General features: G+C 38.5%; 1 protein-coding gene across 1 annotated transcript in view; it reads left to right on the forward strand.

Moving 5' to 3' along the window:
• DNTT (DNA nucleotidylexotransferase) overlaps positions 1–25,005 on the forward strand; it is a 149,733-nt gene that overhangs the window by 20,837 nt on the left and 103,891 nt on the right. The window contains exon 3 of the mRNA XM_043518301.1: positions 6,848–6,976. Coding sequence (XP_043374236.1) covers positions 6,848–6,976 — 129 coding nt within the window. The remainder of the gene's footprint in view (positions 1–6,847; positions 6,977–25,005) is intronic.

Below are 25,005 nucleotides of genomic sequence, written 5' to 3' on the forward strand. Positions count from 1 at the left end.
ACTTTAAACCAAACCTTTAAACTTTGTTGAGTATTTAACTTTGAGATGCAGACTTAAACCAAATGCCCTATTATTCACTTTCAATTTAATTTTGGCAATGTCTAAATTCCCACAGCTTCAGATTTTCAAGAAAATGTTTATATAGGCTGATTTTTTTTTTAAGGGACAGAGTTCAAATAAACCTTGATAAAATTTACTATTTACTAGGGTTTTTATTGATATCTGGATAAGAAATTAATCTGCATTAGTTTTTTTGCATGCACAGTAAGAGGTTCTATCTGGATTTCTGGAAGAACTAGCCTTACTGAAAAAGTAAGTAATACTGAAGTATGATCATTATGTAACTGTGAGACCAATTCTGCAAGTGAGATCTTCCACTTATATGAGGGTATAAATATTTCATACAAATAAATGCAGAGCCTAATAAGCACAGTACCACGTAGTTATAAATGTGTGTAATAGTTAACTTAAAATGTGCATGATTTAGATAGATCTTAAAGTAATAAATACTTTTGTATAATACAATATTTTAAATACAGGAAAGAAAAGAATGTAGAAGTTCAGCAAATTTAAAAGTCTCATCATGATTGTGTTTCCAGGAAAGGCTCTGTACGGTATTCCTTCTGCATCAAGGAATGAGAGAGGCATGAAATCAAGGTTAATTGTTTATTAAAGTACTAGGCCAAATTCATGTCTCATGTAATTGGAGTTACACCACGTACAAATCTGTCCCATTATAATAGTCTTTTTAAATGTAAAATGAATGTGAATTTGAAAATTATAAACACAGGCTGTATCATGAAGGATTCTTTTCTAAAAAGAATGGATGGCAGTGGGTAAAGATTTTGTGTGAAATCCTGGTCCCACTGAAGTCAATGACAAAATTCCCATGCACTTTGTAGCATCAAGATTTCCCCCTTCTGGTTTTATTGGTCTATTTGGGATGATGGGGTTCCTCCAGGACTTTTGTTTTAATGCATTACTAAAAGGTAAAGTCCATGCCCATGCACAACAAGGGAAATAAAAACAGGCTTGCAGACCATTAGGTAATAAATTAATGAAAACCTCTTTAAAATAGTTCTCTGGTTGTGAATACCTTGTGAGGTACTCTGATACTGAAGTGACGGACACAATATAAAAACCAGAACTAAGCTGTTAGGACTTCTTAGCTATCCATACTGTAATAATTAGCCTTTGTGGCTGTCAGCTGCTGTTACATTTCCTAAGCTCTTCAACTGTGGTGATTAAGCCTCATCTTTAAAGGAAAATCAAAATATTTTTGTTCTACAGACTGCTTATTAGGCCTTCTGCCCCACCTACAGCAAAGGATCCCTCAATGTACCTAGCCTGATCATCATATTTCAATCAGTTTTGTTGACAGTGACATCAATGATATGGTCAGATAGCCTTCTCAGAGGTTGTAATACAATGGGGGTCCTCAATTGTTGGGATGCAGTGATGTTTCCTAGCTAATGTCAATAAAACATATAAGCCAATGAGGAAGCTTTAAAGAGAAAGGGGATAATAAGGGAAAAATAAGATTGTCAAGAGGCATAGGGAACAGAATGGAAGAAATATTTCATGTGGTGCTGACAGGTAGCGTCCCCCAGAAACAAAATGAAAACAGGAACCTAGCCTGATGAGCCCATCCCCATCCTCTCCTCTTCTCCCCACTCATGCAGTTCTGGAAGTGAACAGAGCTTGCTAGTATGAGTTTTCCATCTTCTTGATCTATGCAGCTGAAGTCACGTAACTAATAAAAATGTGTCAGGCTGACCTTGCTGATGAATGAATTGGCCTGCAACAGGGTCAATAATATCCATAACTGCTGATTATTTTGGGGGGGGGAATTTATTTCTTAGTTGACAAGGGGTTAGGTTTCAGCACTTATTTGCAGTAATTAAATTTTGAAAGATTTAGCTTGGACTGTGGCAGACATTGTGGTGTACTGCAGCCTGTAAAGATAGAAAGTAGTAAAGTGGTCATAAAGGGGTTAACTGGGTTACACAGATTATTATGGGCTGGAGCCATGCTCCACTCCTCCTTTACTTCCTGTTTAGTTAATGTCTGTTATCACCCTCTCTATTACTATGTTGTTGAATAAAGCAGCAGATTCCTGGGCTGCCATCCTCTGCAGAGTGTGTTATGCACTGAGCAGTCCCTTTACAAAAGAAAGATACTAGCATACCCTCAAAAATAACACTAAAGTATCCGTGGTTAAGCTAAGCCACACTGATCATGAACAAAACATGGATACTATTCACAAATCAGGGTAAAGTTAGAGAGAGATTTAACCTTTAAGAAGCTCCCATACCCTTTACAGCACACCATAAATTGCAGCTTTACCCATCGCTTTTACTCGTGGTGAGGACTTTGTGTACCCTTTTTGAGCCAAATTGTAAGATCTCTAACCTGGCACTACATTTGCAAAAATGAGGTAAAAGCTGTTTTGTTGCTGTTTTGAACAATAAACATGTTGAATCTGAGGAGGTCAGCCAGAGGAAGTGGGGGATTTTCAAAATCACCATTGGGATTTGGATGCCCTTATCTCATTAAAATGATTGAGTATCTAAATTTCTTGGAAAAAGAAAAGGAGTACTTGTGGCACCTTAGAGACTAACAAATTTATTAGAGCATAAGCTTTCGTGAGCTACAGCTCACTTCATCGGATGCTGTAGCTCACGAAAGCTTATGCTCTAATAAATTTGTTAGTCTCTAAGGTGCCACAAGTACTCCTTTTCTTTTTGCGAATACAGACTAACACGGCTGCTACTCTGAAACCGTAAATTTCTTGGGTGGATCTGGAAAATTTCAGCCATATTATCCATATTATATGCAGTACCCAGGCACTGGTGCAGGTCAGTAACTGACTGCAAAGTATCTAGACTCCCGATAACCCAAGATTTGAAGATAGAAAGTGAAGGGAGTGATGGAAGGCATCCAAGTAAGTATGGTCACTCCTCAGTTTAAATGCACAGATCACTAGAGCTTGAGGCTGTGGTAGTAAGTGTCTAGTGGCTATCTTCACTTGAAAGTGACTGAAATAAAAACATTCATGGATAATACATGAAAAGCACTCTTTTATTAAATCAGTGAACAAGTTACATTCATTCTATCAATACGTTCATAGATAGGCCAGTTGTGGTTTATCTATGAATGTATTCCCCCATTCATCAGCACACACACCACTTTTTTAGTGCAGCGTGCCTTGTGTTTGCACAATACTTTGTTTAAAAACATTAAATCTTATTCATTCTCTTTAATATTATACTTCTCTTTGTTCCTCTCATATATGTCTTTGTGCCTGCATTGATTAAAACAATTAAAATAGAGCAAAGTAGGCTTTTCCAAGGTTAGCCATGAACCTAGGACTCTTACCAATTGCAGTGAGACTAAGATATTCTTTGGCTCATGAAGCACTGAAAATATCATTGTAAAAGGAATGACAATAAGCTTCTCTGTTCAGAATACTGCCATGTTAATGGTTCACTTCTTCTATATGGGCTCATGTTTGGCTGAATTTATCTCGCATTCAGAAAAAGAAATGGAAAATGAAAGTAGCATTAATTTTCACCTATTTTGGGGAAAATCTGGAGACTCTATTTGGGTTTATCCCATTAGATATTTTATATTTCTAGCATTAAAGAAGCAGGAGTTTGGTATTTATACTTCTTGTGACAAAGTTCCTCCTCTACCTTGGTGGGTCTTGTGCTTATTGGTGGATTTTCTTGCCTTGGAGTTTCATGACAGCCCTTAATTTGGCTGTTTTCGTGAACCCACAGTCCAGGTCAACTCCTCCTGTTTCTGACCAGGAGTTTGGGGGGAATCCAGCCCTGCCCTCTATTCCGGGTTCCATCCCAGGGCCCTTTGGAATGCAGCTGTCCAGAGTGCCTCCTGGAATAGCTGTGTGACAGCTATTTCCCCATGGCCTCCTCCCAACACCTTCTTTATCCTCACCATAGGACCTTCCTCCTGTTGTCTGATGATGCTTGTACTTCTCAGTCCTCCAACAGTCTGCATTCTCACTCCTAGCGCCTCTTGCTCCCAGCTCCTTACACACGCACCACAAACTGAAGTGAGCTCCTTTTTAAACCCAGGTGCCCTGATTAGCCTGCCTTAATTGATTCTAGCAGCTTCTTGATTGGCTGTAGGTGTTCTAATCAGCCTGTCTGTCTTAATTGCCTCCAGAAGGTTCCTGATTGTTCTGGAACCTTCCCTGTTACCTTTCCCAGGGAAAAGGGACCTACTTAACCTGAGGCTAAAATATCTGCCTTCTGTTACTCTTCTGTAGCCATCTGGCCTGACCCTGTCACATTCTATAAAAGAGGAAAGGAAATGGAAACATGACTAAGAGGCTGGCATTTTTCCCATACATGGAAGTAACAAGCACTATAGCTGGGAAATTTATACAGAGAAACAGAGCTTTCGAAAGGTTTAAAACTCTTTTCTCACATGCATCCTAATGGAAAATATTCATTGCTGTTCTGTAGCAGTTGCGTAGATGATATGAGCTACTTGTCAAAACAACTAGGAGACCTACATACCAGGGTATTTTCAAATTCCTTTGGCCCTTATTTAATTGACCATAATCTGCATTTTATAAGCAAGAGCGATCTAGAGCTATGGAAGAGAGAGATTAATAGATACTTTTAACTCCTATTAGTAGCTGTTTCTATTCAGTACAGTAAATTGGCTGGCAAGGCAAAATGTGTGGTTGGGATTGCGGAGCTGCAGTGTAATTCTTGCTGGACAGAGATCTATTGTTTGTAGAGATTATGGTACAAATCCAATTTCCCATCTGTTCTCCACACTATAAAACAAAATAAATCCTGCTCTTATGTTTTGTTCATGATAGAAAGAGACAATTTCTTTAGTGTTCATGTTGGCACCTTAACGGGCCTACAAAACAGACTACTGTAATTATAGTTTGCATTCTTATTTCTACTGATTTCTGTCCCAAGTTTGTTCTGTTAATTATATAACCAGGTCTTGTTAATTAAAAACATAACCTTTGTGGATACTAATGGTGGGGGGGAAAAAGCTCATATAATTTTCCAAAGGCAGGAACAGGATGTGTATGTGCCAGCTTACCCTTCTCTTGGACACATAGAGTTTCTGCTTTATTATTGCTCTTAGTATGTTCTCAACCTACCTGCCTGATAACTGGATTCAATTCCACCACGGATTATTCTTCTCAGGACTCCACTTCTTGGATAGCTGCCTTTGCAGCCTAATGAAAATAATGCCTTACTGTATATTCCATTCAGTAACATTCTATTTGTTCACCACCTTCCCAGTGGCATTGTATTTCAGGCAGTACATTAGCTATAATCAATCATAGTGCATGATTTAAAATCAGTTTTAAAGTGTCATTCATGAAAGTATACAAGAGTGGCAGAGTATTGCTGCTGACCCTCACTGAAACCCTTTCCGTCTATTCACTAGAACAATCTTAGACACACAGGCAATAACTTCCTTTCAAAATAGTGAAAATAGTCAGTAAATTCTCTTTCCCTTCAGCAACATAAAAATGACATTGAGTTTCTGAGAGTACCATTACATAACTGGATGAATTCTTGTATTCTCCACTGGCTCGTATCCAATGGCATCTTTTACATGAAATAATATATACATAATAGCTTATTTAGTGTTGTTGAAATTGTTCCTCCCCATACAGAGAAAGTGGTCATCTTTCCATTGTTGAGATGGAAGCAAGCTTCCCGTTATAAGCCTGATTTTTTTGTCTTCCTCTCTGACTTCACCAATATTAAACCAGTTCAGCTGGAGTATGTGGAATGACTATTTATGTTCTTTCAACCTTAACTATTCTAGTTTGGGAATCTTGCTTCACTAACAAAGGAAGCAATGCTGTTTAGGTCATGTCTACTGGTGTTAGTACCACAGTATAGACACTTTGTACATCGATTAAATGGGTTTCTCCATCCGTGTATATAATCTACCTTCCTGAGTGGCAGTATGTAGGTCAAAGAATTCTTTCATCAACCTTGCTGCATCTACTTCGGGTGTTAGGTTGGTGTAAATACAGTGCACAGAGCTGTGAATTTTTCATACCCTTCAGCAACACAGCTAGGTCAATCTGAATTTTAAGCAAAGACCAAGGCCTTCATGTTTACATGGCATGGGTATATTCTATTCCAACTCTACTACTGACCTGCTGTGTAATCTTGTGAAAGTTGCTTAATTTCTCTCTGCCTCATTTTTCCTTTTGGAAACTAGGGGTAGTAATAATTACTTATTCTTGTTACTATTTCTATGGGGGTAGAGAGATCTATGAAGTATTTCATACCTTGCACTTCTGTTGGGGGTGAAAAAGTGGGAAAAAGTTTCATGGGATGCAGGGAGGATCATCACATCTTTTCAGTTCAAGCATTGACTTTTGTGTAACGTATTTTGAGATACTTGGACATAAATCATAGGTAAGTGTAAAGTAATAATAATAAAAATATATGTATGGCAGCACCTGGAATATAAGCAAATGTTTGATTTAAGCAGTTGCTTAATGGCTTGTCATTATTTATCTTCTCTGCAATGTCCTTGTAATCCAGCGTTGGTTGATTCAGATGATCCACAGAGTTTAAGTAATCACTACGGCCAATAGAAATCTACATGCATGGTGTTTCTGCAGAAATTGAGCACTCACAATAATTGCTGCAGAAATCAGTTTTCTCAGTGGATAGTAGGAAAGTTATTTTTTTCCCCAGGAAAATGTTAAGTCAAGATATTGCAAATAAAATTAACTATTTCACTATTCTGTTGTTCTGGGAGCATATTTTTGGTGTTCCAGACTATTTGACACTCAGTACTTTTTCCCCCCTTCCCTGTTCAGGTGCAACAAGCTTATCCTGCTACTTCAGATACACCTGAATCAGAAGCTTCATCATTTGTTGCAGGAAGAGTCTCCCAGTATGCATGTCAAAGGAGGACCACCTTAAATAACTGCAACAAAAAGTTCACGGTAATAGATTTTCCATGAAACCTACAGCTGTGGAGAGTAAACTAATATAGTTCTTGTGTCAATATCATCCACAATATAGTTGGCAAATCCAAAATGAAATGTGCAACATGAGAAGTGGAATTTTTATATATATAACACTATGAACCTGACAAATCTAAAGTTAAATTGATCTTAAGAGTAGGGCTGTCAAGCAATTAAAAAAATTAATTGCAATTAATTGTGCTGTTAAACAAAAATAGAATACCATTTATATAAATATTTGTCAAGTATCAGAGGGGTAGCTGTGTTAGTCTGTATCCACAAAAACAACAAGGAGTCCAGAGGCACCTTAAAGACTAACAGATTTATTTGGGCATAAGCTTTCGTGGGCAAAACCCCCCACTGCATCTGAAGAAGTGGGGTTTTTTTAACCCATGAAAGTTTATGCCCAAATAAATCTGTTAGTCTTTAAGGTGCCACCAGACTTCTCGTTATAAATATTTGTGGATGTTTTTCTACATGTTCAAATATATTTATTTCATTACAACACAAAATACAAAGTATACAGTACTCACTTTGTATTTATTTTTATTATAAATATTTGCACTGTAAAGATAAAAGAAATAGTATTTTTCAATTCACTTAATACAAGTACTGTAGTGCAATCTCTCTATCATGAAAGTTGAACTTACAAATATAGTTGTGCACAAAAAATAACTGCATTCAAAAATAAAACAAACAATGTAAAACTTTCAAGCAGTGGTTCCCAAACTTGTTCTGCTGCTTGTGCAGGGAAAGCCCCTGGCGGGCCGGGCCGGTTTGTTTACCTGCCGTGTTTTCAAGTTCAGCTGATCGCGGCTCCCAGTGGCCGTGGTTTGCTGCTCCAGGCCAATGGGAGCTGCTGGAAGTGGCGGCCAGTATGACCCTTGGCCTGTGCCACTTCCAGCAGCTCCCATTGGCCTGGAGCAGCAAACTACGGCCACTGGGAGCCGCGATCGGCCGAACCTGCGGATGCGGCAGGTAAACAAACCGGCCCGGCCCGCGAGGGGCTTTCCCTGCACAAGCGGTGGAACAAGTTTGGGAACCACTGCTTTAGAGCCTATAAGTCCACTCAGTCCTACTTCTTGTTTAGCCAGTCGCTCAGACAAACAAGTTTGTTTACATTTGCAGGAAATAATGCTGCCCACTTCACAATATCACCTGAAAGTGAGAACAGGTGTTTGTCTGGCACTGTTGTTGCCAGCGTTGCAAGGTATTTACATGCCAGATGCACTAAAGATTCATATGTCCCTTCATGATTCAACCACCATTCCAGAGGATATGCATCCATGCTGATGATGGGTTCTGCTCGATAATGATCCAAAGCAGTGCAAACCAACACACATTCATTTTTATCATCCGAGTCAGAGGCCACCAGCAGAAGGTTGATTTTTTTTTTTTTTTTTTTTTTTTGTGGTTTGGGTTCTGTAGTATCCACATTGGAGTGTTGCTCTTTTAAGACTTCTGAAAGCATGCTCCACATCTCATCCCTCTCAGATTTTGGAAGGCACTTCAGATTCTTAAATCTTGGGTCGAGTGCTGTAGCTATCTTTAAAAATCTCACTTTGGTACCTTGTTTGTGTTTTGCCAGATCTGCAGTGAAAGTGTTTTTAAAATGAACAACATGCTGGGTCATCATCCGGGACTGCTATAACATGAAATATATAGCAGAATTTGGATAAAACAGAACAGGAGACATAAAATTCTCCCCTGAGGAGTTCAGTCACAAATTTAATTGACACATTATTTTTTTAATAAGCGTCATCAGCATGGAAGCATGTCTTTTGGAATGGTGGCCAGAGCATGAAGGGGCATACAAATGTTTAGCATATCTGTCATGTAAATACATTGCCATGTCAGCTACAAAAGTGCCATGTGAATTCCTGTTCTCACTTTCAGGTGACATTGTAAAAAAGAAGTGGGCAGCAGTATCTCCCCTAAACAAACTTGATTCTCTTAGTGATCGGCTACACAAGAAGTAGGACTGAGTGGACTTGTAGGCTTTAAAGTTTTACATTTTTTTTGGTTTTAAGTGCAGTTATGTAACAACAAAAAATCTACATTTGTAAGTTCAAATTTCACTATAAAGAGATTGCACTATGATACTTATATGAGGTGAATTGAAAAATACTATTTCTTTTGTTTATCATTTTTACGTTGCAAATATTTGTAATAAAATATACAGTGAGCACTGTACACTTTGTATTCTGTGTTGTAATTGAAATCAGTATATTTAAAAATATAGAAAAACATCCAAAATATTTAATAAATATCAATTAGTATTCTATTATTTAACAGTGTGATTAAAACTGCGATTAATCGTGATTAACTAAAAAAAATTAATCACAATTAAAAAAATTAATGACGTGAGTTAACTGCGATTAATCGACAGCCCTACTTAAGTGTAATTATGTCTTTTAAGTGTTGCTATTGAAAAGTTAACTTGGTGGATATTTAAATGCTGTATTAATAGTTTTCAACTGCTAATTTTAAACATATTACTTTTAATATACTATTCTTATAATATGATCTTTTGACCTTTCATTACAATATCACATGATAGAATGAGAGCCCAGCTATACAATGAGTTGTTAGAACATTTTATCTAAAATGGATTGGTCTTGGCCAATCCAAATGTAAAAATACAGTATAATTGTTGAATTTTTTCCATTATGCAATTCCATGCACTCAGGTTGTGAAACTCTTATTTTAATAATAATTTTAGATCTGAATAATCATTCAAACATATCTTAATTTATTTAAGCATTTTAGGATAAAAAGAAAATTGTAATTACTTTCTAGTTAAATAGGCATCTAAAAACTGTCATATGCTGTTCTTACCTTCTTAATATTATAGATCTGTACACCCTTCCCATGTGCTTGATATATTTACATATGTGTAACTATAAAACACATCTCTAACTACAGTTCTGTTTATTAAAAGTAATGCTTGACACAAACACTGTGTACGTGTGTGTGTGTGTGTGTGTGTGTGTGTGTGTATATAATTTTATTTATAAGATCCAGATAAAAAATACATTAAAATGGAACTAAAGTTGAGAATATATACTCATAATTTAAAACACTATAGTGATACTGTACTTAATCCAAAACCAAATATTACAAACCCTGGAAAGTTGGAATTAATGTTGAGTTTAAAAGAAATCTAAATATTTTCATGTCTGGAAATACAGTTAAGATACCCTAACCTTATATACTTCTTGTAGTTATGCTATGTAATAATCATGTGATTATGATTTGTGCATAATAGTGTTTGTGGTCCAAGATGAGATTAAACTGATTTTAAGAATACTTTAGTTTTTTTTTTTTTAAATTTCCTTTCATGGCATCTTTACTATGCAGCATTTGGATTAATGGTCATTGTTGTTGTTCTTCATAACCGAAATATACTTCTTGAGCAGGAATTGATTAACAATATTTTGCCCTGGAGAATTTAAAAAAAACCTGTCCTCTTTCAAAAAGGCTACCATGTCATATTTTGACCTGCAGTGAAATTGAAGCTACATGCTACCTATAAGCAGACACCCTCTTTCAAAATGGTTACTGTCTTCCACTATCCCTAACAGGAGTGAGTCCAAGCCATGCTAAGGGAAGTTTGTGGGCCCCTATGTTTTCAGGACTTATCTCCCTCAAGGGTATTGGGAACAATAGTGGTCATTCTGAAAAAGTGTGCCTTACTTGCCATAGCTTCGCACTCATTAAGAACAATAGGAGATGACAGTCATTTTCAAAGAGGCAATTCAGAGGGAATTCTCTGTAGTAGAACTTTTGCCACACCCTTCTGAAGGAGAAACTTCCATTTAAGAATAATGGCAAAAAATGACAATTAATCCTCAAAGTGCGTGAGATTTCAGAGAGTCTTAACTATCTGGGAGGTGTTATTTCATCATTAAGATATTTAGGACAAAAAGATCTGACAGAAAAGTTTTTTAAATGAATCATTTGAAAATGAATGTGAACTCCAATGAATGGATTTATTTGTAAATTCTCCAAGTTCATTCTATACTCGGAGAAAGTGCTCTAATTTTGGGGAGGATATGCTATAGTTGGCACGCATGAAGTGGCTGAATTCATACATTAAGTGCAAAATTAAGTTGAGGCTTAAATATGGAACCATGAGTGGAACCTCTACAATGTTTACTATGGGTGTCTCTTTATTGCAGTGTTTTCCATGGTGGGGCAGGGCTCAGAGTTTCCAAGTTTATTGCTGCAGAGGTCCCTAATGTTAGGATTCAAACTTGTACTTGATGAATGATGTTAGTTGAACACTTTAGGGTCACTATAGTTTGGCAACTGGAAATAGAGTTTGTATCTTAGGGCTTGTCTTCACTTACTGGGGGATCAGCACTTACTGGGCGATCGATCCACTGGGGGTCTATTTAGCGGGTTTTAGACCCACTAAATCAACCACCGATCACTCTCCCGTCAACTCCAGTACTCCACCGGAACGAGAAGCATAAAGTAAGTCACAGGGAGAGTTTCTCCCATCGACCCAGCATAGTATAGACACAGCAATAAGTCGACCTAAGGTGCATTGACTCCAGCTATGTTATTCATGTAGCGGGAGTTGAGTAACTTAGGTCGACTTAGCCCCATAGTATAGATCTGCCCTTAGTCATTGTATAGATCAGCCATTTGAAAGATTGTGTGGCAATTAGTCATCCTTGTCTCCATTAAACTATTTGCTTTTTCATTGGCTTGACTTTCAGACAAAATGGTTTGTTGTGAGCTTGTTGTATATTTCCTTCTTGATGGTGTCATCTAATTAGTTGACAGTGCTTATGAGTCTATCAAACGTTTCCATCTCAAAGCTCCACAATAGAGCTGTTTGTTAGGGCTGCTTTCTTTTCACACCCAAAAACTTGCAATGAAGTCAGCTGGGGCCTTGCATTGCAAGGAAAGCAGGAGTAGATTTCCTTATCTGGAGCAATAGAGGTCAGTTTGCCTAAGGTCACAGGAGTTTGATCTTCAGTTTTGTGTTGTGCTGTCGGTCTTGTACTAAAACCATAATTCATGTACTTGAATAGAAGTGTTCCAACAGATTTTTCAGTGCAAGTACTTAATTACAATGAAGCATCAGTATAATTCAGTTGTGCAAGCTGTGGGCAGCCAATCATTAAATGACACACTGTCTCTGGCTCGCTTACATATAGGTCCAAACTCTCTTGAATTATGTGTTGGTGATAGTATCTTTTTATAACAGTTGTATTCTGAGAGACAAAGAAGTTTCCCTTTGCTCTCATATTTAAAATTTCCTTTAGGCAACCAGTGATAGTTTTTCTTGGTGCTACTGATTTTTGGCTTTTTCTACTACTAGATGGCATAGGATGAATTAATTAAATTTGCTTCTGTATTCTTGAATCAGCTCAGGAATTCTTCCTTTACCACTGGCTCTTGAGGCCCTGGCATCCCATTTTAAGTTCCTCTTTTGGAAGAATGATTGCTAAGTAGAGGCAATTAAATTTGACATCTCCTCTACCACCTATCAGAGCAAGAAAACAGGCATTTTGTTAACATGGCAGTGATGTGAGCGTAATGAAGCTTAGGCTATGCTTTCTTGGGAGATATGGTCCTTGATGACTACTTTCAGGTAATAAAACTTTAGTCATTATGCACTTTGCAATTTAGATCTCACTTATTAAAACTGGATGGCAAAGCTATTTGAATTGATCTTGTGATGACAACTCTGTGGCCTAGTGGAGGCCATATATAATTATCTCATATTTCCTTGTTATTGTATGAGCCAATGACTTTTTGTTCTCCTTTCTGTAAATTGTTTGGCTAGGTTTCACAAGTGAACCATTTTAACTGATAACCATAAACATGGTGAATGGGCTTAAAGGAGTTCCAGGCATCGAAAGGAGCATGAGAGAAAGGCAAGGAGGTATCAGGACTAGCAAATGAGTCAACACGGTTTATTATTCTACTTTGTCTCTTTTGCTGTCCATTAACCCAGTTCTAGCACCAAACTGAAAAGGAGCCACGTGGCTCAGGTCTGCTCCGTGGCTTTCCTTTTAATACAGGATTTTCTGGATGCCTGGATTAGTGGCATTGTAGAGTAGAATCCTAGGTATTGTATTTGATTTACTACTGCGGCAGCATGCAAGATCTTTGCATATTCTAGAAGCAATTTGGTGACTTTTTTTCTCCATGACCATCACTACAATGGCTTTGTGCATAGTTTTGTGGCACAAAACATTTTGCAACATTAATCTCACCACCTTGCATGGTCTTTCATACCAGCAACTTTCAACCACCCCAATCAACCCATTTGGGCCAGATTCTACCACTCATACTTATTAGGCTTAATTCTTTGATGCCCCATAGAAAGGGGAGGCTGCAGCACCATGATTCTCGGCTGCCTGCCCTCAGCACAAGTTACAGCTGCAGGAGAGAAGCTTTAATTATTGCTACTGAGGCAAGATTCCTCAGGTCCTACACCACCATATCTCAACTCCTCCCCTTCCTGAGGGAGTAAGGGGATTTAAGAGCTCCCTTTAGACCTCTGCACAAACTACCCAGATCTTGGAGCCAGATGTACACGTATAAGCACTTATTTTGTCCTATTACCCTACCATCAAGCAGGTGTAGGGGAGGAGAAAGAAAGGTGAGGATTGGGGTATGGTGAGAGTCTTGTTTTTGCATACATGAGCCCAGTAATGGGTATTGTTTTTTTGCTGTTGGCTTATGCTAGCAGCACACTACTACTTCCTCAGGAGCCGGGGGCAAGCAAGGAAGGAGTTGCGACTCAAAGCAGTGCGTGAGGCAAAATGCCTTGTAGGACTACCCCTGGGCAATTTAATTACCATCCGTTGTTGAAATCTGTGCCTAAAGATGCAAACTATCCCATAATATGTAACAGACAGAATACATGAAAGTTTCTTAATTTATAGAAAACAGTGAAGAAAAAGAAGGGAGAATGTATTTTAAAAATGTAAAACTGTTGAATCCATGAAATGAAGTGATTAACACAGACAATCGTGAGAGCTGAGATGAATTTATGAAAGCTGTATATATACCATAGATTAGTAGAGTACCATGATTTCCTTTACTTATTCAAACAATTAAAGGCCTAATCCTGTAACCCTGATTCCATCAGCAGTCCTGTTGTCTAATTGTCTGAATATGGATAATTCAGACAAGCAAGGTTGCAGGATCACTGGACGATATGTTTGACCAGAGGCAGCTGTTCAATACATTTGCTTTGCTTCTGTCTTAAACATTAATATTATGATGGAATAGAATAGCAAAGTAGTGTTCTAAAATTAATGTATGAATAGCTAGTTACCTTTCTCTCCCCTCAAAAAGTGCACATCTTGTTTTTATGTGGTAAAATAAACAGTCATTTGGCTTTGCCTAAGAGGGAGAGTTGATTTGAATATTAATACTGGACTGCAATAAAACTCAAGACAGATATTTTTCTTAGAGAAGAATACAATTTAATTCTTACAGAAGAAGCTAATTAAGTCAGAGGCAAATAGTTTTGTGCTTCTGAGGCTTATTACCAATATTATTGAATGTTACTCAGCTCTGGCTGTTACTCATGGTAATAAAAATGTGAATGTTTACCATGGAAAAGACTCAGACGTTGAGGCCAGAAGGGACCATTGTGATCAGCCTGCACATTGCAGGCCACAGAACCTCACCCATCCAAAGATACCTTATTGTCTGTCTTTCCATTTTGTTCCTTTTGCATGGAATTATTGAACCTAAAGGAATATGTTACAAAAGTCAGCTGTCTCAGTGACTCCAGTAACTTAATAAATTTATTTTTATTATATTTTAAATCAGACTAACAAGGCCCTAGCTTTAATTTTACAATCAACTTTGGGTTCTTGTAGGTGGAAATATATTAAACTAGAAATATGCCCCAAAACATACTCTGGCTCCTCAAGACAAAACTTTTTAGAAGAAAATCTCCAGACAATGTGTCAAAATAGCAACAAAAGTTATGCTCTATGTGTACTTAACCAAAAGGAGTAGGTGGCTTGCTCAGAAGAGGAAATCTCTTATTCATTTTTGAAAATAATTTGGAGGAGAATCCTATCTAGAATGCAGCGGGGATATAAAATACTTTTAGACCCTTCAGCAATCACAATTCACACCCTATCTCTGAAATTATGCTGAAATATCTCTTGTTCATTTTTGAAAATAATTTGGAGGAGAATCCTATCTAGAACGCAGCAGGGATATAAAATACTTTTAGACCCTTCAGCAATCACAATTCACACCCTATCTCTGAAATTATGCTACTTTCTCTGGCAATATACTTAGTACATGTGATTTCCTTAATGTAAGTGATTTCCTTATGGCATTTTGTGTTTTTACATTATTCTATATGCTTTCAGCTGCACAGTCAATAACCAGAATCAATACAACAGTGCTAATGCTCTTACAGCATTGTTATGCTCTATCAGTGGTGACAACCTTGAGTGCCTGTTTGTCCTCTTCTTCCACAACTGCTTTCACACGTTCTTCCATACTATATGGAACCTTCAAATTTTCCTCAAGATCTACTTCTATGGTTATTTCTACAGGAAACCAAGCATCTACTTTTGACTTCTTTGAGGGCAGTTGGTGTTAGCTGATATTTATGTATAATAAAAAATGTAAATGATTCAGATCCATCTGGTTGTGCTCAGAATCTTATTACTGCTACCCTCATCATCTTCCTCTGCCCCCTTCACTTATTGTCTTAAAATTAGGTTGTAAGGTCTTTGGAGCTCTTCCTAGGTGTTTGTACAAGGCCTGGTACAATGGAGGCCCTGCTCATGGCTGAGGCTTTTGAGTACTACTATGATACAAATAACAGTAATAATTCTGGTTTGTTTACTGTGAATATCAGTGATTTATTCTTGACCATTCAGAATTATGGGGCCTGATAAAATATGACTATTTAGTAAATTCAAAATTACTTGTTAGGATTTATATATAATATATATTTTGCCTGAGTCTCCTAATTAACTCATGATATAAGGCATAATTTACATTGGAGACACTGAGAGGAGAATCAGGCCCAGTGTACTTAGGATGATTATTCATTATGAATCCTATTTAAATTAACTTGTCTATTTTGAATGGTTAAAAACATAAGAATAGCCATAGTGGATCAGACCAATGGTCCATCTAGCTCAGTATCCTGTCTTCAGACAGTGACTGGTGCCAGATGCTTCAGAGGGAATGAACAGAACAGGGCAATTTATCAAATGATCCATGCCCTGCTGTCCAATTCCAGCTTCTGACAGCTGAAGGTGTAGGGACACCTGGAGCATGGGGATACTTAATAGATTCATCCTCTCCACAAGCTATTAAGTCATAGGAGGTATGGCTTGTCAAGGTTCCTTCCCCACTCTGAACTCTAGGGTACAGATGTGGGGACCTGCATGAAAGGCCCCCTAAGCTTATTCTTACCAGCTTAGGTTAAAAACTTCCTCCAGGTACAAACTTTGCCTTGTCCTTGAACCCTATGCTGCCACCACCAAGCGTGTTAAACGAAGAACAGGGAAAGAGCCCACTTGGAGATGTCTTCCCCCAAAATATCCCCCCAAGCCCTACACCCCCTTTCCTGGTGTAGGAAAATCCTCACCAATTTGCATAGGTGAACACAGACCCAAACCCTTGGATCTGAAGAACAATGAAAAAGCAATCAGGATCTTAAAAGAAGAATTTTAATTAAAGAAAAAGTGAAAGAATCACCTCTGTAAAATCAGGATAGTAAATACCTTACAGGGTAATCAGATTCAAAACATAGAGAATCCCTCTAGGCAAAACTTTAAGTTACAAAAAGACACAAAAACAGGAATATACATTCCATTCAGCGCAACCTATGCCATTTAAACAAAAGGAAATCTAATGCATTTCTAGCTAGATTACTTATTAATAAGTTCTAATACTCCATTCCTGTTCTGTTCCTGGCAAAAGCATCACACAGACAGACAGACCCTTTGTTCTCCCCCCATCCAGCTTTGAAAGTAACTTGTCTCCTCATTGGTCATTTTGGTCAGGTGCCAGCGAGGTTATCTTAGCTTCTTAACCCTTTATAGGTGAAAGGGTTTTACCTCTGGCCAGGAGGGATTTTATAGTTCTGTATACAGAAAGGTGGTTACCCTTCCCTTTATATTTATGACATGTCTAAAGTGATATTTATTTATTGCCTGTAAATAATAATGACTCTTCGTAATAGTTGACTCATAAGAATAGTCAAATGATTGTGCAGCTGCCATTTAGTGCAATCTTTCAAAAGATGTTGGTCATTCAACTGAGATAATGACCTCTTAATCATACACCATACCCCTGACCTGAAGGTCCATATTTTTTCAGTGCCCATATCTGGAGTTCCATGCATCAAACTCATTAAGATGCTCTATTACTATGGTTCATGAGAAACAAAGTTTCCTTTGATGTAAGAACATGTATGTATACCAATAGCATCACTGTAGATGGTGTGAATTTCTGTTTAGTTCCTGAACCTTGGTTTTATTTTAAACTAGTCTGGTGGACTGAGAGAGGTGAGGGCTATTGTGGAGACTTTACACAGCACCTGTTCATCTAGAAAGAGGAAAGAAAAGACTCTGTGCCTTCTCATGGGATTTCAATTTTTTTGGTTTTGACTGAAGGACGGAATATGTTAGAAACAGCACACTCTGAGAAACTATTATTGTGTATTGCTTAAAGGAGAAGGGACTGCTGGGGAACTGCCCTTGAAGAAAAGTGAGTCTCTGATTTTAGGCCAGCATAAAGAGCCTGTGATAGATGCAAATAGATAAACTCTAATGACTAGTGATTGCCAAGAGAAGTAGGAGGTGGGTGGGCCATTCTGACTGAAAATTCAGGCAGCAAATAATGCTAGAATTTAAAAATCTAGAGCAAAGTGATATTTAAAACCCAAGAAAGCTGACAGAAGGAGCTGTTTCCAAAAGACTTGAGAAAATATTTAATTGAATTACAAAGCTACTAAAAGTGTCTACAAATTCTATTCAATTGTGCTTGTGGGTAACAGTCAATCTGACTATTTGGAGTGGTAGCTACACAGTTGGGGAATTAAAAACTGAATACTATAGGACAGGAGATAAAAATGGTTGTAATGTTTGGCCAAATAAAGTGTGCTCCATCCTGACTGCTAAGTCTCTTCTTCAGGTGGGAAAGCCACCCAGAGTGACACAATGGTCTCAGGCAAGTCTATGTCTTGACACAGTGAAATAGGTGATGTCATTTCTACATTAGAATTTTGAGAAGAATCCAGTTCCATCCTGGCAAAGGTTCATAGACCATACAGATTCAAAGTGTTCTAAGCACGAATGTAACTAAACTACTTGTCGCTTACAGAGAGGTCTTGCAAGAGCTTCACACTTATTTTACATATCATGCAAAAGAGGACCAACTTGTATATTTATTAGTTTTAACTAAACTTCAAAGCTTCTCCCCAATAAACCCCCCCATACCTTTTCACTTAGCACAGTGAAATTTGTGCGTTTTTGTGTCAGAGCAGAGTTGGTCCTGAAAGCCAAATGGCGAAATACCTTTGCAGCAACATTCTTTCAGCATCTGAATTTTAGTCATGTCACCAGCATGTGCTAGACAGAGGACTGGGCAAGAAAAGGAAATTTTGCAATGAAAGCATTTCAGAAAGTGAAGAGCTGAAATTTTGCCCAGCTTTCTTTCACATTTAATTAAAGCCTCATTCTCTGGAGAATACCCTGGAGATGATGAAACTCTTAAATCTGTTAGAGATCTCTAAAAATTTGGTTTTCCACTAAACTATTTGCATTTAAACAATCAAGCTGTATTGTTTTTCATCAATAAGCAGAGTAGGATACATCAGCCTTTTAAGTTAAGAAGCCCTGAAGGTTTAGAATTGGTCAGTGGCCAGTAACATTTTCCTGATTATATCACTGCACACAGATTTCATCAGTGATATCCTACTAGGCTGCAAGCTTCTTTTGATTCAATTTAAGAAAATTAAAATCTGTTAATTCAGAACTGTTTCATGTACCTTCTTCTGACCCCACCTCCGCAGAGTATTATCCAATGCAGACCTATGGTATTGAACGGGTAGCTACTATTCTTGGAAATAAGTTGCTTATTTAAAAAGTAGAACAATTCTTTAAAAAAGGCAAAACTAGTTTAATGTAAGAAGACAGCTCTATAATTAATTGCAGTATTTGCAGGCAATATATTGTACAGAGAATAATGCATATTCAACACTAGTTTAATAGTTTATTAAAAAGGGCTTAATGAGCTCTGCAAAGGCAGGAAAACACTGAATAATGCAAACTAGATTGAAAGTGTTTTGATGATCTTTTCTCATTGACTGTCAACAACCCCTGACTAAAATGTTACATTTGATTTTCTTCTTAAATAAAGGTAGTGAAACAGCTTTTCCAAGATCTGTCTACCCCAAGCACAAAGCAGTAACTACCTACTTAAAATAGCAGTGCTATTGTATTATATATAGATACATTTATCATAATAGCTGATGCCAGCTCAACTTGAATTTCTGTGGAAAATGCATCTATTTAAGTGTTCGGGTGAGAGCTTGCTATCTGGAGTGAAAAGAAATATCCTTAGACTTCGTTAGCTTGTAAGTCAAATGAGGAAGAAGACTCCTTTAGTCATTACAATGTGGGCTCTCACATCTAAGTGCCTTTTGATGGCTAGGTGTGGTACTGCAGTTTTTTTTTCTTCATACTCCTGGTGTGTCCTGCAGGTTGCCAGCTGACACTGGTATGTCTTTAGTGGCTTGGCCCTCCAGACAAGTCACAAAGTCCAAATGAATCCCTTCCAGGGTAACAGAATCCAATAAACGAACTGTTCTCTTGCCCTTACTAGGGTCTTCAGCCCCAGCTCTAGGCCCTTTAAATCCAGCCCTTTGTTTGGACTCTCAAATAAGCCTGGTCCCCCACTCTTGAAGTTTATGCCACTGTGACCGATAGGGGAACTTTGTCCCACCCACTATGCTGGGTTCCAACCCAGGAACCCTATAAACAGTAGCTACACACTGCTTGATTTCAGTTCATTGCTGCTTCCTCCCGAGGCTCTTCCTACTTGGCCTCTTTTAGCTTCACCCTTTACTTTAAGGTTCAGTTTCGTAGGTCCTCTCTCTGCCTGCAAACCCAGCTTAAGCAAATGCATCTAGAACCAAACAGGTTATCTGTTAAGCTCCTTTGGCCAGAGAGGAGCACCCTTCCTGGCCCTTCCAGTCCCAAGCAGGAACTGACCTCTCAGGCCCTGCAGCTCCTTTTTTCGGAGCCTGCTGGGTGCTGATTGGCTGCTTGAACTGCTGTAAGGCCTCTCTAGCCATGCCTCAAAGACCCTCCTTTACTGCTCCTTTCCTGTTACTTTGCTGCTTCATGGGGCAGGTTGTTGTTGGACCATGGGGCCTCCTACAGGGAGCTGCAAATGCCAGGTATGTATCATTATTACTTACTGTATAGCAATTACGCAAGCTGTCCCTCCATGACAAGGCACGGACATCAGAGGACAGTTTTGTCTTGGTGTTGAGCCAAGTCTTCATGCCAGTGGTTTCCTTTCAGCTTTCACCACTGGCAGTCATACAGGTCATTGACTCCTGAAGGCCATCACACACAGTAATGGTCGATTTCTCCATCGCTGTATCCATAACGTTTTATTTTTTATGGGACAGGGTTATCAGCTCTGTGCCTGACCCCCGACCTGGAGGACCTGACCCCCAACCAGGGTGTCTATTTTGTCTGGCCCCTCCCCACAGACCAATCCAGCATGGTTGAACCTACCAGGAGCAAAAAGCCCCCACCAACAAAGACTCTGGAAATCGTTGGAGCATGCAAGATGCAAACTGAAGATTTATCAGAGCTGCGTACTTTCAACTCTACTTTATAGTGCTGCATGCTGAGGAATGAGAAAGTACGACATATCCAAACTGTCTTCATTCCACACAACCTGCCTCAGAAAAATCCTCCATATCTTTTGGCCCAGAACAATCTCCAAATCAAGATCTATTGACACAGTGCAGCCAAGAGGATCTGAGCACCATCATTGCCAGGAGGCACTGGAGATGGATTGATCTGTGCTTCAGATGCAAACTGATTCCATCACCAGAGTAGCAATAAAATGAACACCGGAAGGCAAGAGAAAACGAGGCTGTCCAAAACAACATGGCGAAGAGCTGTGGAAGCCAAGCTGAAAAACTTGGTGCACTGCTGGGGAACCATTGAAAGACTTGTCAGAAACAGACAGGAGTGGAGGAGTTTTGTCACTGTCCTAAACGCCAGAGGCCTAATAGGAACATGATTACAATGATGATGGCAATTACCTGCTGAAATTGTTTTCTATCTATATCTCTGTCTACTTTACCTTCACAAGCAGGCAGGAAGCCATACCTTTAGGTTCTGTTCTCTGCGTAAACCTGCTGGGGCCAACCATCCACAAAAGAAGTCTCTCATCAGCAGAGGCTTTCTGTAAACTTTATTCGGGAGTGTTAAAGTGCACGGGCTGTACTGAGAGTAACAAAATGGGGGTGGGGTAGGAGCCTGATAATGTCACCATAATCTGGACCATAATCTCTTAATACTAAACTGCCCTTGCTGGAGTGGTGACAGTCATTTGGTGAAGAACGGGAGAAAAATATCCCTTTTAACACTGAACAAGAAATTTTACAAGAACAAGGAAACCTGTTTTGTCCTCAAAGATATGCTGTCTCTTTCTGTATCACTGCAGACTTTTCTCCCTTTTTTCTTTGCTTTTTGTAAGTGGTGGTGGTGGTTTGTTTTTTACTATCTATGTTTCCAAATACTGCACATTTCACAGGCTGTCCAGTAGAATTATGGAATTATGCAATTTTCAACCTTGTCAAAGCTGCAAGACCAGGCAATACAAAACCAGATGACACTATACAGGCATAATATGAGGGTTTGCGTAAAAATAATAAAATGGAAGATGTACATGAATAAGGAGAGGAAGGAAGGAGAGGATTGTGGAGGGGGAGGGAAGGGAAGGGGTTAGGTGGAATGGAGCTCTCACATTCTTTGAGCCATCTCAATATCTTTATCCAAATGTATCTAGAAATGAGATCCCAATTTCTTCAAATTCATATAAGTGCTATCTACAGTGATAAGATATTCTTTCCTTGACAGCTTATTCAGACAGATCTGAATTCACTGCTCTATTCTGAGTGTACTATTCCATTTTTGTAAGATCACATATTTGGTGATCATTGCAGCCTATGAGAACGAACATCTTTATGGGGGAGTTAAACCCATCTTAACAGGTAAATAATTCCCTAGCATATTATTTTTGGCTCCGAATTGGCTGCTGAAGCTGAGCGCTATTTTAACTTTTGCGTTTGCGTCTTTCCACAGTTGCTTGACTGTTGGACAGTCCCATTTGGACAGCACTTCAGGGATTAATCTGGAAGATCTCACTACATCTGGAAGCAGTGCTATCTACATCACTTCTGGGTTACCTGTAATAAAACACTGAAACCCCACTTGCCTCTGTATTCTCCTTGCCCCTGCCTGATTCCCAACATGACAATTCCAGTGTTGCCAATTCTTGTGATTTTATTATGAGTTTCAGGATACTTGTTGTTTGTTTTTCTTAAAACCCTGGTCCTTCAGTTAAGTGATTACATGATACTCTCAGCTTTCATTAAAAATAAAATAGTAGGATTTTAGTAGGGCTGGCTGTAGGATAGGTTATTTTATTAATGGAAATTGTTGATACTTTGTCAAAACAAGAAAACTCTGCACAAAAATTTTCATTTAGTTAAAAACTCAATTTTCTTAAACTGTTTTGATAGAAATTTTTCTACTAGCTCTAAGTCTTAGCTCTCATAGCTGAGGAAAAAGACTGAAGATGTGAAATGAGTGTATCCTAAAGAGGGCAAATTTAAAAAAAAGGACAAATGTATTTTTTAATCTCATGATTTTTAAGCCAAATTCATAACTTTCTGGGGCCTGAGGCATGAGTTTTGAATGGTTGGGGGTGGCAATACTGTAATACCCTCCCTCACAGTGGCTAGTTTCCCAACTAGTGCAACCCTCAAATTTAAGGTCCATTCTTGGCCAACTGATGTATTTGTGGGGAAAATGGCAAGATTCTGCCCTAGGTGACAGGCAGAGACCAGTTTAAATCAAAGTTACTTTACCTAACCCCTTCCACTTTCTGCCACTAAAAGGTCATAATTCCACTATTGTTTAGGGTTAGTTCTGAATGTAATGTTTTTTTTGTTAGTTTACCACTTTGTTTTGTAGTTTAAACCAAGTAAGAGAGAGTATTGGCAGAAACTCCTTTGACCTCATTCACAACATGCTCCCTGCCATAGGAACTCCACCTAGAGAGGTTGCAATGGCGTAATACCCCAATTTCATGGCCTTCTTCCACCCAAGGGCCTGCAGGCAGCTAGCAAAACTGTAAAATGGTTATGGTTGGCTGACAAGAGGTTTTGCTAATGATGCACTGAATCTGTGGCCTGTCATGGAGCTCCCAGAAGAGGTTAAAACTCTTTTCTCCTGGTGTGAAACTAGTGGTTGAAACTAGAGCTGGTTTGGAACTTTTAACAAAACTGTTTTATTGGGAACTGTTGATTCATCAAAACCAAAACTTTTAACTGAAATGTATTGGTTAAGAGAGAAGTTTTGTTCGGAAGGTTTCTCAGGTCCAGGATGCACTTCCTGATGAGAGAAAATTAACCAAGAATAGCCAATAGCGTAAAGATTAGGGCACTCATATAGGAGACCCAGGTTGAAGTCCTTACTCTGCTTGATTTTTAACAAAGCTTTTCTCTGGGATCTGTCACATCCAGGTCAATATCCTAATCACTGGGCTATTCTAGGGTGGGGCTCTCTAGTTTTGATGAGAAATTCCCTCCTGGATGTTAGAAAACTTCCCAATAAACATTTTTTCAACACTGATAGAAGGGTTTTAAGTGGGGTGCTCTGCTTGATTTGGTCAAGGACCTGAACTGGATTTACCACATCCCACATTAATGCTGCAATCACCAAGTTATTAGCTAATTCTCTCTCCCTCTCTCATCCCAAAGCAACATTTTTCATGAAACAGAATTCTTGTTTTCCAGCCAGTATAATGAACACACATCCTGGCCACCTCACCCCAATTTGGGATAAATCTCCCTCTGGCTGCCATACTGCACTGGTGTGTGAAAGTGCTATATATGCCTTCCTCTACAATAACTGGGTGAATCTCTGTGGAGTGTGACCTCCCATCCTTTGGTGTGCACAAATGGGATGTGTCCCCTTTTCTAAGTTAGTTTTCTGTTGCAGTCTATAGTTTCCTTTAAAAATCATGTATAATTTGCACACACTTGTTAAAAACATAAAGAAATGACTAAGTTAAGAAATTGAATATTTTAAAAAATGAGGCAAATGAATGAAAGTGTAATGAATGAATCCATTTCTATAATTAGAAATTAGCTTTACAGCTTTAGAGAAGGCTAATGAGAACCTATGATTTTGTGGATTGCTTTAATAGACAGTCTTCTCTCAGAAAAAAAATCATCTTCCCGCCTGGTGAATTTTTATACCCAAGGGTTAACTGAGTATAAATAGCTCGAAAGGCTACCAAATCAAACATCTTCCTAAACAGCTCCCTATCTCAAGAGGTCTTTCATGAGATGCTCTGAAAACAGAAGAGTGCAACACTTATTAGTCTGGTAGCAGGAGCTGGTAAATAAATATATAGCTAGAAATAGGATTCCTCTATTGAGATGGATTAAAGGTGACTAAGCGTTGGGGAGAGCAAGGAATTAAGTTAGCCTGCAGAAAAGATATATAGCAAACAATTCTTTGTAACAAGATGATACCTTGATGAGTTTGTGTTATAAGAAGCTTGTGCTTGAAAACCATAGAGGAAACCATGAGAGACTCAAGAGGGAACTGGTTCTGGACCTATTGTGTGAGAATGCTATTAGCTATGTAAAGAAGACTGCAGGAAAGGAGGCAGAACGTTAACATTCAATTCAGCATATAAAACCCATACAAAGGCTACGATACGCT

The sequence above is a fragment of the Dermochelys coriacea genome, chromosome 7, assembly GCF_009764565.3.
Source record: "Dermochelys coriacea isolate rDerCor1 chromosome 7, rDerCor1.pri.v4, whole genome shotgun sequence".
NCBI lineage: Eukaryota > Metazoa > Chordata > Testudines > Dermochelyidae > Dermochelys > Dermochelys coriacea.